We start from the raw sequence: 14,895 nt of genomic DNA, 5'->3' as shown, positions 1-14,895 counted from the left end.
CGCGCACACAAACACACCCTTGTCCTATGCAGCCAGATGGCCGCCACAATGTCGGGCCGTGTTTGCCTCTGCCTTGGGGGCTGGAAGCAAGATTCCCAGGGGAGGAAGATGCTAGCTTGGGTTCTGCTCATCAGTGCGCCAGGAAGACTGGACATGTGTGGGACTGCAGAACGGTTCTGCCCCAGGTCACGGCCTCTGCTGCTCTGGCAAGCAGCGCTGGAGGGCCACTGCTGCAAAGGTCCCGACAAGGAGCATCCCAGCACTGTGCTGTGGGGAGTCACAGAGATGCCCAAATGTGTGCCACACGGGAGCCGGCAGTGCAGGGCCTGTCCAGGGTGGCAGGCTGCTCTGGAGGGAGACTGAGGGCAGGACAGCGTGAGGGCCACAGAGGGAAGCGTGAGGAGTGTGGCTGACTGTGGGATCAGGAGGCAGCTGGATGCAGGCTGGGAGGCAGAGGCACCGCTGTCTACAGAATCTGGGGTCTAGAGCACCAAAGGACCCCCTGGCTTTCACACCAGGCTCCCCCACTGCCCTCCCTGTTGCCCGCCCCCAACCCTGCTGAGCCACGCAGGCCCTGGAAGTGTCTGCTGAACTGAGGGCCAGGCCTTGTTATCAGAACCACACACACCAACAGCCAGCTTGGCCCTCCCCTCCCTTCCCGGCATCCCTAGGCACCTTGGCTATAGTCACCTGCTTGTGGCTCGGGGCTCTCCTCTATCCCACTGCCCATGCTAGACCTAGGTGAGCTCTGACCCCGACCTCAGCAGGCTTGCCATCGATCAATCTACCCTTCCATCCACCGGTTACTACACCCTCTCTGGAAAGCCCCTGAAAACCACCAGTACCCCAGCTGGGTTTTCAGATACACACGCCCCATTTTCCAGGGCAGCCCAGGACACTAGGAAGAGCCAGTGAGGCCGACAAGCCTTGTCCTCTCTGTTCCAGCAGGGCAGACATGTAAGGAACTGGCAGGACACCAGGAAGCAGCAAGGTGCGGCGTCCCTCCACTCTGGGGAGGACAGTCCGCTCAACGAAGAGTGCGTGGCCACATGCGCAGAAGACCTACGTCAGCACAGACGGGGTTGACCCCAACGTGTTAAAGGCCTAAACGTAAGACCAAAAGCTAAAAAACCCTTACCAGAAAAGAGCGGTAACTTTCTTGACCTTAGGTTAGGCAGTGATTTCTTAGTTATGATGTGGAAAACACAAACAACAAAAGAAAACATAGAGAAAATGAGACTTCATCAAAGTGACGACCTATCCCTAGCACAGCTCCCACCACTGTGACAACCAGGTCTCAGTGGGATGGGCATGACTGGGAAGCAAGGGCCGGCCACAGCAGCGGTTCCCGGGGCGCCCTGGGCCCCTCCCCCGGGGAGTAGCGTGTCCACAGTGGTGAGGAGCGGCTCCAGCTCTGGGAGCAGAGGGCACACAGGCCCGGGCAGGGTGGTCGGGGCACCGAGGTCTGTGCGCGTAGCTCCCCAAGTGGCTGCCCGTGTGTGCTAGCTGCTCCCGAGAGTTCTGGGGACCGCGTGTCCCTGGGTCTGAGATCCTAGGCTCAGAAGTCTTCCGAGTGGGGAGCTGGCATGGGGCTGTGCAGGACAGCAGGGTCATGGGGAAGGGGTGTGGTGCTATTGGCCCTGAGGGGGCTCTGCTTGTAGGCCAGACTGCCCGCAGCCCTAGGCCTTGTGTGGACAGCTGCCCTCCCCACCCGGCCACACCCACAGCCTCACTTCACGCTGTGGTTCTCAAGTGGTTCTTTCATGGAGATCACCCCCATCGTGTGCACACGGGCACACGCGACCTCCCCGCCGCAGAGCCACCACAGTTGTCATGAAAACTGCATGTGTCAAAGGAGATGATGATAGCAAGGGACAATGACCTGTGAGGAAGTCCACACTGACATACAATCCACACCTACCCCCCAGCGTGCACACACCTGCCCGCCCTGTGTGCACACAACTCCCCCAGCGTGCACACACCTGGCCCCAAGCATGCACACACCTGCACCCCCAGCATGCACACACCTGCCTGTCCCGTGTACACACAACTGACTCCCCCATTGTGCACATATCTGCCCCCCACAGCATGCACACCCACCTAGTCCCCCACCACGTGCTTCCTCTCCCCTCCCCGCCAAGTGTGCACACACCTGGTCGCTGTCGTACATATGCAGCAGCAGCCACGTCTGCCTTGTCTTCTGAAATCTCCAGTTCTCGTGCTTCTCGGACCAGCTAGAAAGCAAGGACAGGAAGTTCAGATGCCAGCAGGAGACGGCGGAAGGGTCTGTGTGGCACCCCCAGGCTCCCGGCCCCCCAGCTAGAGGGGAGCTGACAAGGAGCAGAGGGGGATCAGGGGCCTGGTGCTGGGAGGACACCTCACTTCTGCATGCCTGGGAGGCCTCGGCCAACTGGGCCTGCTTCCACACCTGCACCAGATGGCAAGGGGCTCTTCCTTCCAGCCAGACAAGGCCACCATTTTATGATGCAACATGTATATCTGGAATTTCATGAAATCCTTTATTGTGTGCTACAGCAGAGTCTGCCGACCAGAGTGCAGAAAACATTTAAACTGAGAGCTGTGGGCACCTGGGTGGCTCAGTGGGTTAAGCCTCTGCTTTCAGCTCAGGTCATGATCTCAGGGTCCTGGGATCGAGCCTCGAGTCAAGCTCTCAGCTCAGCAGGGAATCTGCTTCCCTTCCCATCTGCCTGCCTCTCTGCCTACTTGTGATCTCTGTTAAATAAATAAATAAAATCTTAAAAAAAAAAAAACGAAAACCACAAACCCAAAACCGAGAGCTGTTTGGTGGAGAGTGAGGGACAGTAAGCTGGGAGGAGCCAAGAATCCCGACCCGGAGGGCCATGCTGGTCTGGACTGCTTCGGTGTCAGGGAGACATGGACATGTTGTGTGGCAGCCACAGAGCAGTACCTGAGCCAGACTGGACCGGTGCTCCCCTCCTCCCGGGGGAGCAGACACCATGGCCACAGCCGGATTCACGGCGTGAATCTACCACGTGTCACTGAGGTCAGGAGACCGACTGACGGTCCCCCCTTCGGGCAGCATGCCGGGCCTCTGGAACGGAGCCGGGCCCAGCCTCCCACACTAGCAGGTGCCGCACTCAGTACGGTCCCCGGAAGAAGTGGGAAAGCAGACACCGAAACAGCGGGCATTAGGGGAAGGGATGGAAAGAAGAGAGAAACCTTCTCGCTGGTTCCTGAGGGTAATCCCGAGGGTCTCCCTCCCCCATGCTGGTCATCAAGTCACGGCCTCTGCCTCAAACTTTCCTCCATCGCCCGCTCCGTAGAAACAGAGGGCTTCCTTTGCCAGATGGGCCAATGGAAGAAGGTGCTGGAGAGACATATCAGGATAAAAGAGGAAGGCTCTTCCAGCCTGGTTCTGGCGAGCAACCTCCAGGAGCCAATGGTCCACTGTAGCCACAGCCAGACAGCCCATGAGCAGCCTTCCTGCCAAGTCCCATCGGCTCGGCTCCTGTGACTTCTCTGCCATTCTGTGAGCCATGGCTGGGCCTTTTTGCAGCCCTGGGGGAGTGGCTGCCCTTCGGTCTGCTCCTCCTGGGTCACAGCTTCTCGACTCACTAGCAAGCCCTCATTATGTCTCTTTGTAATAAACTTCCCTGTGCCTCCATCAACCAGCTGCTCCCTGGCCTGTCCCCCACCTCGAGGATGGCACATGACCTTGCCCCAGGGCCTGTGGGGTCCCTCCTGGGCTGAGAGAGGTGTGGTGGTTCTGAGCTCCATTGGCTGGGACCTGGACTCCCTGGACCTGGCTCCATCACCCTCATATGGACAGCGTGAACAGGCTGTGAGCCCAAAGCAACACACCCTACCCAACCCCAGGGCTCTGGTCACCTGAGCCCCCAGGGAGTGTCCAAATGGCTTCAGATATGCCGCGTGAGCCCACAGAAAGTGAGGGGCACCAGCTGGGGGCCCCAAGCACCTCCATGACGGCGGAGAGGAGGCCCCCAGACAAACAAGGACGATGAGGACAATGACAAGAAAGATGGTGACGATGAATAGGGACGAGCCAGCCCAACCGCTGGGGCTCCCACTCCACCTGGGAGATGCCTTGCTGACAGGCAGCGCCCGGCACTGACTGAGAATCTGCATTTTGGGGAGCAGAGAAAGTGAGAGAGGTCAGCAGGGAGCGAGCAGGGACCCAGGGTCAGTGCAGACTCCCCAGGGCCAAGGGGAGAGCCCCACCCTCCCGAGGGAGTGTGGAGTCCAAAGTGGCTCCTAGAGAATGCGACTCTGGGCACCCCAAGGTCACGGATGAAGGACGCTTCAACACGCAGCCAGGCAAGAGGCAGGCACAGTCACTGCCCAGGCCTCAAGCCCATGGACACCCAGGGGCGCGGCACAAGAGGGGTGACAGGTGTGACAGCAGCTCTGAGGCTCTTGTTCCATGGGCAGCTCAGGGCTGAGGCCCTGCCTGAGCCCCAGCCATCAGGCAGACTGTGGAGCCCCAGAGCTGGGGAATGTGTCTCCGACCTCCACGAGCCTCCATCCCCAGGGCTCTCAAAACAATCCTGAGAACCCCTCCCCAGACCACACACATGCCAACTCCCACGTTCAAGCCTACGCAGCCATGGCCCCTCATGGCAATCCCAGCTCCGTCTTCCTGGCAGAAATGAACATATCTCCTCTGATGGGAAGATCCACCCTGGTGCGTGGACCAGAACCCAGGTGTAATGAGGGTTCTCGGCTGTGATGGGGTGCAGCAGCCTCTCACATCTGCAGGCAGGCCCTGGGCTGCTGGGGCTCCATACCCTGCCAGCCCCCAGGCCCTGTGGCATCACCACCCACTCGGGGGCCTCTACCCTGCCTCTGCCCTGCTTGTACCCTGCCTGGGCGGGTGACCCACTGTACAGCCTCCACTGGGGGCGGGGCTGTGGGGCCAGGACAGGGCACCTCCGGCCCAGAGGAAGGAGTTGGAGGAGCTGACAGGAGCCACAGTGCGTGCCACCCCTGAGGTGACAGCCGGGGAGCTGGGCCCTCCATACAGTGGAGTGAAGACTGGGTCCCCAGCCCTCCCCCTCGGTCTCAGCTGCTAAGGCTCCCAGCCTGAAGAGTGAGTACGAATCACAGAAAGTAGGGACCACTTCATGGGGAGGAGAACCAGGCGTAGGGACCAGGCTGGAACACGTGCCTCTACTTCCTGGTAAGTTTCTCGGCAAACAGAAGCCAATGATCTCATAGCAGCCTCACTTTTCCCAGAGCTTCTAGAAAGTCTCCCATGAAGCTGTTAGAATACATTTGGCAGCTGCTGCCCGGGTGTGACGACAGGATGACTGACACAGGGTCGGCAGGCAGTCCCAGGGCTCTGGCTGAGGCTTTGGTGACCATGCCCTGCTCTGCTCCCCCTGCACGGCAAACTCCTGCAACACAGGACGGCGGCCCTCCCCTCCCTCAGACAGCCCCTGGGGTTGATGACACCCACCAGGATGGCCATGGGGACACCACTGGAGGTGGCACTACAGACCCTGGGGTCCCAGTGGTTCTGGGAGCCACAGGGGAGCCAGGTCACTGAACGTGGAGCCCGTGTCCCTCCTGGCACAGATGCCCTGGGACACTGGCCGGGCCCCACAGGACAAGGTTGTCTTACCCACGTAGGTAGTCCAGGGCCAGCTGGGACCCAGAGCTCTTGGCCGGCAGGCTCTGGGCTGCTCCCGACTCCCGCAGCCGCCTCCTCTCCTCTTTCCTCCGCTCCTTCTTCAGCTTCCTGTCCCGGATCCTCTTCTCCTCTGGGGTCAGCGCAGGCAGCTGGGGGGCCGTCTCCTGCTTGGTCCCCGACACTGTGTCTCCCTGCAAGTCAAGGGAAAACTGGCCTGTGAGGATGTCCCATGGCATCTTGGACCCCGCTCTTGGGAGCTGAGCCCCTCCGTACCCCATGCTGGGATCCCCAGTGCCCCTCTCACCTCAGGAACTGGGGACGGGGCTGCTCAAAGTCCTGCTGTCCCAGGGACCCAGGCATGACTATCTCACCCCCCAGGATGGGTCAAAGTTCACTCACCTCAGCCCTGTTGCCCTGCACCTGCGCCTCTGCACTGGGGGCTAGGATTTCTGGCCTTGACAGGGCCCCTATCCCCTGAAGCCCTAGAGCCGCCTCCCCGCCTCTCCAACCCTCCCTGTCCCCACCCCCTCCCCACCCACCCAACCCTAAGGAGTTTCTGGTCCCCAGGGTTCACAGAGGCTGTGCTGAGAGTGCACACAGCTTGCAGGGGATGGGAAGGGGCAGTCTTCCTACCACAAGCATCCACTGAGGCCCTTATGCTTGCCTGAACCTCTCCTGGGAGCAGGTGGCCAAGCAGCTGGGGGGCACGGCGCTAGTATGGCCTTTTGCCTCCTGACACTACCACTTTCCCAGACACCCACTATAAAACCAGATGGAGGCTGAGGACCCCAGCACACTTCCCCCTTCCTGGAAAACCTGGAATGCCAGCATTGGTTGCTGTGATTCTGGCCAGGGACCAGGCTACTGCCCCCAACGCTTCTAGGAAGGGCGAGCACACTGCCCTGGGCCATCCAGTGTCTGCACAGCACCCCCTCCTTTCCAGTGTCCCCACAGGCCACGCAGGCCCCCTCCTAAAGTGCCAGTGCCTTGACAACCTTTGTGTTCCAACTCAACACCAGATCCTTCCAGAATCTTCTAAAACAAGAGAGCAGCTCTCTCCAGCTCCTCTGTCTCCTTTAAAAACAGCTGAATTTACCAGCTGTGGGGCTTCAGGCCTGCCCTAGGGAGATTCCAGCAGCCTCGACATGCACACACATTCACACACAGACACACTCACACACATGCTCACAGACACACACACACACAGATGCACTCACACACATAGACATACACATACACACAGACACACATGCACACACAGACACATGTACATGGGGCTTGCAGGCTGCCAGTACAGGAGGGTCCTTGGATCCACCCCCCTTCTTGGGAAGTCTCCCACACACAGACACAGCCCCAGAAGCCAAGCTCTCCCAGCTGCCTGAGACGTGTCTGGTTTTCAGGTGGGGCTTCCTGAGGCCAAGGGCGGAGTGGTCTGAGGAGTGTGACGTGGACACCCACTACTCAGACCCCTTGGCCCACGGCAGCCAGCATTGTGGACAGCACAGAAAGTCTGACTCTGAGAGGAGCAAACAAGCTCTGGGTGCGGGCCAGCCTCTGTCCCCGCGGTAGCCATGTGGGCAGCACGTCAGCAGCCACCTAGGGCTGAAGTCCTGGGGCAAGGTCAGGACCGTAGTAGTGCAGGGCCAAGAGCATGGGGACACTGACCCAGGGGGGCCTGGGAGGGGCAGGGAGGGCAGGAAGTGCCTGCTCCCATGATGAGGGCTGCTGGCATGACTCTCTGCACCCTTCACGGGGCCAGCCGTCACCAGGATGTGGCCTCTGCCCCTGAGGCTGGAGGAGCCTGTCGCACTAAAGGTGGACTCCGGGGCATTCTGAGGGCCCAGTCCCCATGGAGGGGCCAGCAGCTGGGCAGCTGGGACCCAAGTGAGGAGTAGCCTGCACAGCCTAGGTGTTGCCCGGGGCTTCTGTGAAACCCAGCACGAAGGGCCCACGTGTGGTATTAGACACAGAAACCTGGGAAGGACACACATAGCTTCCTTCTCTTTCTGGTCACCCTGGCATGGCGGTGGCTGGAGTCTGCGCTCCATGTCCTCGGGAAGCTAAGTATGACTCCTGAGTTGTTCAGAGGGTCGTGATGCCTGCCCTCGATGGCGCCAGGGGCCAGCCAGGAATGCTGAGGGGGTCCAGACCCACCAGATGCCCACAGCCAGCCCATGGCCCACGCCGAAAGACTTCTCCAAAGAAGCTGGAAACAGAGAGTGACAGGTGAAACCTCCTGAATTTTAAATGCTGGCAGTTTCAATGAAACAATGCATAGCCTGTAGGCGAGACCAACCACTGCACACGAAGCTGGAGAGGAAGCTGGCCCCTCTGCCCCAGACCTCCGAGCCCTGAGGCCATGACAGCCATCGCTCCTGCTGGGCCAGCCTTCCCTTCCCTAAGCTCAGGCAGCCTGCCCTTTCTGGCTCTCTTCCACGGAAAGGGGATGCCAAGGAAGCAGCTGAAAGCCCCTCTCCCATTGTCCCTGCTGGGAAGGGGGACGGAGTGATGGAGCTCTGCCCCTGCCCCAGCTGCGGTCCTTGCCCTGGAGGGGACCACATGAACCCAAGCAACTATTTGGGAAAAACACAAGGGTCCCAGGCATTGCTGGAAGATCAAGAAGTGGGGCCCGGGTGTGCAGGGCTGTGACCTGGTGGGGGCAGCAGCGTGGACCACCTGTGGGCCTCGCCTGGTCTCTCTGCTCTGGGTGCCCTGACTGTCCTGGCCTGGGCCGGGTGATGCCCCCACTGCTGCCACCATCATGACTGGGGCCCTGTGAGGGTGTCCGGCTGTAGGGGGCAGAGCTGTCTCAGCCGCAGTGGGGCTGGCTGGACCCAGGGACCTCCTAGCATGTCTGGATGAAGGGGTGGGGGCCTATCTGGACCCTTCTGGCTACCTTCGTCCCGCAGCGTCACCACTGCAGTGGAAGGCCAGCGCAAGCACCCCAGGAAGCAAAACCATTTGTAACGCGCAGCGTCTGCCAGCCGCAGTCAGGAAGCTCGGCGACCCCACCGTCCCTGGAGGTGGAGCTTAATTTCCTCTGATTGTGAATGAACTTTCTCCCATTGCCACTGATCTGATAACCCTCTGCAGAATTAGGTTTTAATTAGCAAATAACACTTGGGACACGAAGCTGCCACCATCACCAATGCCCATTCCTTGGGTTAAAGGTTGCCCAAGGGCTTGGGAACGCCTACGTAAACACAAAAAATTCTGAAAAGGAAGGAATGCAGGAGTCCAATAATTGAAGCCTACTGGGGCCCCTTTTGGGGAGGCAACTTTCAGGGGAAGGAGGGGGTCTTTAGACCGCGACATGGGGTGGGGAGGGGCGGCAGCCCCAGCCCCCCCCCGCAGGCCCAGCCCAGTCAGCAGCTGTGAACACGACCCTTTTCCAAAACACAGACTTGACCGACCGCGTGGGGGTCAGCTGCCACCACTCACGTCTGCTGCCTGTCTGCTTGTCACAAACACGTGGAGCTGACAGCTTGTGGTTGCGCAGACACACAGCTCTACAAAGACGGATTACGGTCTCCGGTGTTCTAGACCAAACGGCAAGCACAATTTCCTAATATGGGAAACACAACTTGCGGCAACACATTCTCTTACAGTTACACAGGTCCTGGGCTGCATTTCAAAAGGCACAGCAACAATTCAACGTGCATGGAAAACTTTGGGCAGGACAAACGGACCCACCATGGCCACTGGGGGAGGGAGGAGCAGGGGACAACGGGCGGTGTGGCCGAGAGACAGTGACTTTTGTCTACGTCGCCTCAGTGTGTCTCAATGTAAATGTTTCCGTGTACAATAGTAAGTCATGGAGTGCTTGTGTGATTAGAAATGCATTTTAAAACAATCCTTACGGGCTTCGAGGGCAATGAAAACACTGAGTACATGCACTAAATGTACTGAAAATGCACAAATCCAAAAGCCCCACAGACTGGAGAGTGGAGTCAATTAGCCCAAGGAAATCCAGGGGCACCGCTGACAGAAAAGCTGACCGTATATCTGAGAAAATACAATGCATGAAATAAACGTTTTCTTTTACCCTGGTAACTCCTGGCAAGAGACACAGGCAGAAATGGCATTACTTTGATCTAGAAAGGCTACCATGTGTTCTGGCCAGGCAGAAACACCCTCAGACCAGACCTGCAGGAAGGAAGTTCTAGGGAGAGCAGGCTTGACATTGTTTTGGATCCACAAGGGCGCCTCTCTGGGCACCCACCTCAGTCACGGAGCACGGGTGCCCCTGCAGATGCCCAAAGCCCGAAACAGGAGAACCGTGAAAGCAAACGCCCAGAGGCGTGCTCCAGGAAGGGGATACTGTGGGGGAGGCCAGAGGGAGGACTGGCAGGTTCGAGCCGCAGTGTCAGCGTGGGATGGGGCGAATACCCAGCATGGTTCTTCTCTCCTTTTGGTGAGTATCTGACCTCACAAAGGGAGGGTCACATGAGCTGTTGGCCCTGGGCCCGGCTCCCTTCACCCTGCGGCTTTGCTGCGAGGAGAACCACACAAATGGGACTCCTGAGGGGCGGCCATGACAACATTGGCTACTGGCCCCACAGCCTTGGCTCATCTCTGTGATGGGAACCTGCCTAAAGCTCTGGAGGGCACTGGGGCCAGGCCTATGGGTGGGAGGGGTGCTTCACCTTTTCTCCAGGGCTGTGCTGAGGCTCCTGGGGCTATGGCTCCAAATCAGCATCCTGTGCCTGATCTGTCTGCCTCTGTGCTTTTTGGAGGATCCAGTCTAAGCCTCTGATGGGAAAGGGTGGCTGCGTATACCTGCTTCTCGGTCCTGCACCCTTGGCTTTAGGCCACACTTAGCAGCGAGCACCTCAGGCTGGGTGGGGGTCTCACCCCTGTCCCAGCCCCTCAGAACCCCCAATCTGTCCCAGGCCAGCCCATCTCCTTTGCAGTACAGCAGCCAGCAATGCAGTGTGGTCCCGGGGCCTGGGGAGCAGGCGGCCTTTGGAGTGGGGGCAGCTCTGGAGCCCTGAGAAATGGTCTGCAAGGACAGCGATGCCCACCGTGTGTCCCTAGCCCCAGACACAGCCTGGCCAGAGCCCTTGTCCAAGGCTGCCTTGGCCTCACAGCAGGCAGGGAAGTGGCCACTGAGGCTCCCCTGGTCTCCCTGAGCCTTAAAAGAGGTATAAATAGGGCATTGAAGGCATGGAAGCCGCCAGCACATGTGTGGTCCCTGCAGGCATGACAGTGGGGTGACATCACCTCTGGGGCATGATCAGCTCCAAGATTTAGGAACGGATGCTAATTTCGGTTCCAGGACCGGGAGTTCAGGGCCACCAGGAAGCACAGGGGTTCAGGGACATGCCAGAGTCTCCGTTCCAGGACTGGTAGTTCAGGACAACCAGGAAGCACAGGGGTTCAGGGACAGATGCCAGAGTCTCAGTTCCAGGACTGGGAGCTTAGGGCCACCAGGAGGCACAGAGGGCTGCTGTCCTACACATGACAGCTGGCTCCCAAAGCAGCCAGCTGATGTTAGGGTGCCCTGTTCCCACCCAGGCTGGGGGATTCTAGGTCACAACAGACCTTCCTTCTCTCCAGGATCAAGCAGCAGAGCCTTCATCTAGGAAAGAAGGCAGACCTGGGAGGCAGGGAGGATCCCACGTGGACTCAAGGGACAGGGGTCTTTTTTTTTTTTTAAGATTTTTTTTTTTTTTTTTGACAGAGAGAGATCACAAGCAGGCAGAGAGGCAGGCAGAGAGAGAGGAAGGGAAGCAGGCTCCCTGCTGAGCAGAGAGCCCGATGCGGGGCTCGATCCCAAGACCCCGGGATCATGACCTGAGCCGAAGGCAGAGGCTTAACCCACTGAGCCACCCAGGTGCCCCCAGGGGTCTTTTTCTAAAAAAAATTTATTTGACAGAGATCACAAGTAAGAGGAGAGGCAGGTGGAGAGAGAGAGGAGGAAGCAGGCTTCCCACTGAGCAGAGAGCCAGATGCGGGGCTCGAGCCCAGGACCCTGGGATCATGACCTGAGCTGAAGGCAGAGGCTTTAACCTACTGAACCACCTAGGCACCCCAAGGGACAGGGGTCTTGACCACCCTGTCTGCCAGGACACCCTCCCTCCCCGGCAGGGGCATGCTCTTGGGCACACGGTCCCGGCTGCGCACCCACACCTGCCAGGGGTAGTGTGGCAGCGGCAGAGCGTGGTGCGGTGCTGGGTGCAGGGAGAGGAGGCCCCTGGCTGTGCACAAGCCCCGTGGCCACACTGGCTCAGCCAGTCTGAACACCTGTGATCCTGGCCCACTGTGTGAAACTGGTACCTGTGGCAGACCAGGGTGAGTTCAGGGCCAAGCGGGGATGGGACCCAGGGTTGCCCATAGCTCCACGTGTGCCTCGAGGTGCCACATGTCTGGGGATGTACCTGCATAGGGTGTCCCAAAAGGACCGTGGAAGCCAGTACCCCCAGTACCCCCAGAGGGGACGGGCAGGTGCAGGGGGACTCTGGTCTCTCTGCCTGCTCTAGGGCTGCCGCGCTGGGGCAGAGCCACAAAGTCACCCCCAAAAGTACCCAAGGACCTCAAATGTGCAGCTGAAATCCTGCCATGTTTCTGGTTCTCCCAGGAGATAGCACAGACCCATCTCCAGAGGGGCCCAGCTTCAGCTGGGAGCCAGGACTCCTGCTGGCCTAGTCTCACTCATGTTCTTAGGGCCACCTGGAGACGCTGGAGGCTGTGTCTGCTTCACTGTCGCCTTCCAGCGGCGCCTATGCTGGCTGATGTGGGCTTGGGGGCATCTCAAGCCACAGGACGAGTGGTCTCACTGTGGGCTCAGGCGATGGCTGTCCTCTGCCGTGTGGGTAAGGGCTTCCAGCACACAAAACAGCAAGCTTGCAGGAGGCCCATTTCACCTTTCTGTTGGCTCGTTCTTGTGAAACCACAGTGGGAACAACATGCGTTTACGAGGGGCCAAGCCTACCAGAGTCTGCTCAATGTGCCACTTTGCCTTTTCTGGGGCCCCCTCTGTACCCTGTGGTGTCAGGCCCTTGGGGTGAGGCTTTCCGATGGTTCTGTGTGGCTTTGTGGGTGGACTGCCCTGCGGACCCTTCTGCTCGGGCGCCGGAGACGCTGGGTGACAGGCTGTCACGGTGTGAGTGGAGACTACCCATTCCAGACTGAGCTGACCACAGAAACCCGGCCATACAGACCCACCACCCCAAAAGCAGCGGACCCCTGGCATTATCCCCCACCACTTCTCTGGAAACTGGGGTTGTCCAGCGGTGGTGCCAGTGGTTGGCTGATGTGCCCCTTCAGCCCCCTCCCGCAGATCTCGCACAAGTGTCCGGGTTGAGCCAGACTATCCAGTGTGGGCTTTCTGCCAAATGAGAGACTCGGGAGGGGTCTCACACACATACAGGCACTGCACGCTAAGGTGACATGGGTGCTGGCCACACACCGCTGGGTGCCTCGTCACTTGTCTGTACCTGCTCCCAAGCACAGAAGCTGCCCTGGTTGAAATGTGGATGGCTCTGAGCCTCAGGGCCCCAGGAGAGACAGTTCACCCCAGGCCCAGGCCCAGGCCCAGGCCCAGGCCCATGCCTGGGCCCAGGCCCAGCCCCAGCCCCAGCCCCAGCCCCAGGCGTGCAGTTACAGCCTCTGGCCCTGGCTCAGGCCCCAGGAGGGTGGACAGCAGCTCTCTGTGTCCCAGAGAAAGGCCCCTTGTCTTTCTCAGAGCACCCAAGAGCAGAGATCAAGTGCTCCTCTTCACACAGAGAGCTGGGCAGGCAATGTCGCCTGGGCAGAAGACGGAGCGGCTGGCCCAGCCATGGCACGGCGGCAGCCAGAGCCCAGGATGGGCCCAGAGCTGCTAAAGTCCAGCGACATGGCAAAAACCGAGGGTGATGGAGAATGCTCCTCACAGGTCGGCATGGTCCTGCCACCTGCTACAGAGGAGAGTGGGGACAAACTAGCCATCCTCCAGATTTTCCCACTTGGAATTCCAAAAGGAGACACTAAACTCAATGCTTATGAGGTTTCATAAAGCAAGGGAAACTGTTTTTCCTCCCTGAAATAGTGTGTGGAAACCCAAAATCCAATCAGCATTGGAGCAGCTTTGGGGGAGGGGATGAAGGTTTCTCCCCGGGCTCTGGAACCCTCTCTCTGCCTGTCTACATGGTGGAGTAATGCCTCCTGACATCTGGTGGCCACATTTTATTTTTCAAAACGTGGTGAACGAAAAGTAACTCCAGCAGGAGAAACAGAATCTAGAATGTAGCCAAATTTAGGTGAAAACCCCCAACTCTTTGCTACGGGCTGTACTCGATGGCCCCCCAGGCCAGACAAAGAAATGTGCGCACACCCCTTTACTGTGGAGAGCTCTGCTCACCCCACAGCTCTACCACACAGGGGGGCTCGGGTCCCCTGGGACTCATAGCTCGGGCCTGGGCAGGTGCCGTCCAAGGCAGAAAGTGGGAGCCCAGGCCTGTAGCTGGCCAGCGCAACCACAACACAACGTCCTCACTACAGCGCAGAAACAACAGAAGTTGGAATTCTGCATCCTTCTTTTTCATGCTAAGTGTTTGCAATGGCTGCGGGCTGTACGCTAAGAGCACATCTCTGTCAGGACAGGGCCCCACCTTTAGGGCTCCCACATGGCCACCCCCAGGTCTGGCCCAGGGCAGCCAGCGGTGACAGGATGGGTCTCTGCAGGCTCCTGATGCCCATACCTGCCTCCCACCGCATCCGCTCCTATTTTAACTTGACATTTGCAGAAAGCTCTGGGGTTTGACAGAGCTCATCTCCACCAGCCCGTTCACAGAGGTCCCTACAGATGGGGACTAGCACACAGTGCTCTGGAGAGGCCCGGCCACCTGGAGGCCAGTCTGTGGCAGGTCTGGATGAGGGTTGTGAAGGGTAGAGATGTCCGCCCAGTGGGCTGGGTGCTGGCTCCTGACCCACCAGGACCAGTTCTCAGAGGTGGGCAGAGGCCGCACCAAGAACTGAGAAGGGCTGGGCCTTCCAGAAGGTTGGGCTTAAGACTGCGCCCCAGATCCTCTTAGGTTCAACTTTTATGAACTGTCGACTTTACCCGGGGCATCTAAAACCCCAGGACTCGCCCCAGGCATGCATACAAGTCTCCACCTGGCCCATGTCGGCTGTCAGCCCCAGCAGAGGAGTGGAGCCCAGAGCCTGGTCCTGGTCCTGGATGAGCTGGGTCTGCCGGCTCCAGGCAAGGCCTGGGCAGCAGTTCCCAGTACCAGTCGCTCATGAAGAGCCAGGGAGGGATCGGGGGACAGGGGGCGCAGAGT

The 14,895-nt window shown here is 59.2% G+C and overlaps 1 protein-coding gene across 2 annotated transcripts in view; it reads right to left on the bottom strand.

The window, feature by feature from the left end:
* Window positions 1-14,895, bottom strand: part of LOC111145649 (chromosome unknown C7orf50 homolog) — a 114,392-nt gene that overhangs the window by 3,345 nt on the left and 96,152 nt on the right. Inside the window, exons 5-6 of one of the 2 annotated variants that reach the window (XM_022500719.1) lie at window positions 5,624-5,781; window positions 2,153-2,234 (exon numbers count right to left, since the gene is read on the bottom strand). In XM_022500719.1, the coding sequence (XP_022356427.1) occupies window positions 2,153-2,234; window positions 5,624-5,781 (240 nt within the window). Of the gene's footprint in view, window positions 1-2,152; window positions 2,235-5,623; window positions 5,824-14,895 lie in introns of both variants that reach the window. The other variant, XM_022500718.1, reaches the window with a different exon arrangement.

The sequence above is a fragment of the Enhydra lutris genome, unplaced genomic scaffold (assembly GCF_002288905.1).
Source record: "Enhydra lutris kenyoni isolate GAN:26980312 unplaced genomic scaffold, ASM228890v2 scaffoldscaffold13, whole genome shotgun sequence".
Taxonomy (NCBI): domain Eukaryota; kingdom Metazoa; phylum Chordata; class Mammalia; order Carnivora; family Mustelidae; genus Enhydra; species Enhydra lutris.
This window is presented reverse-complemented; position numbering and strand designations above follow the sequence as displayed.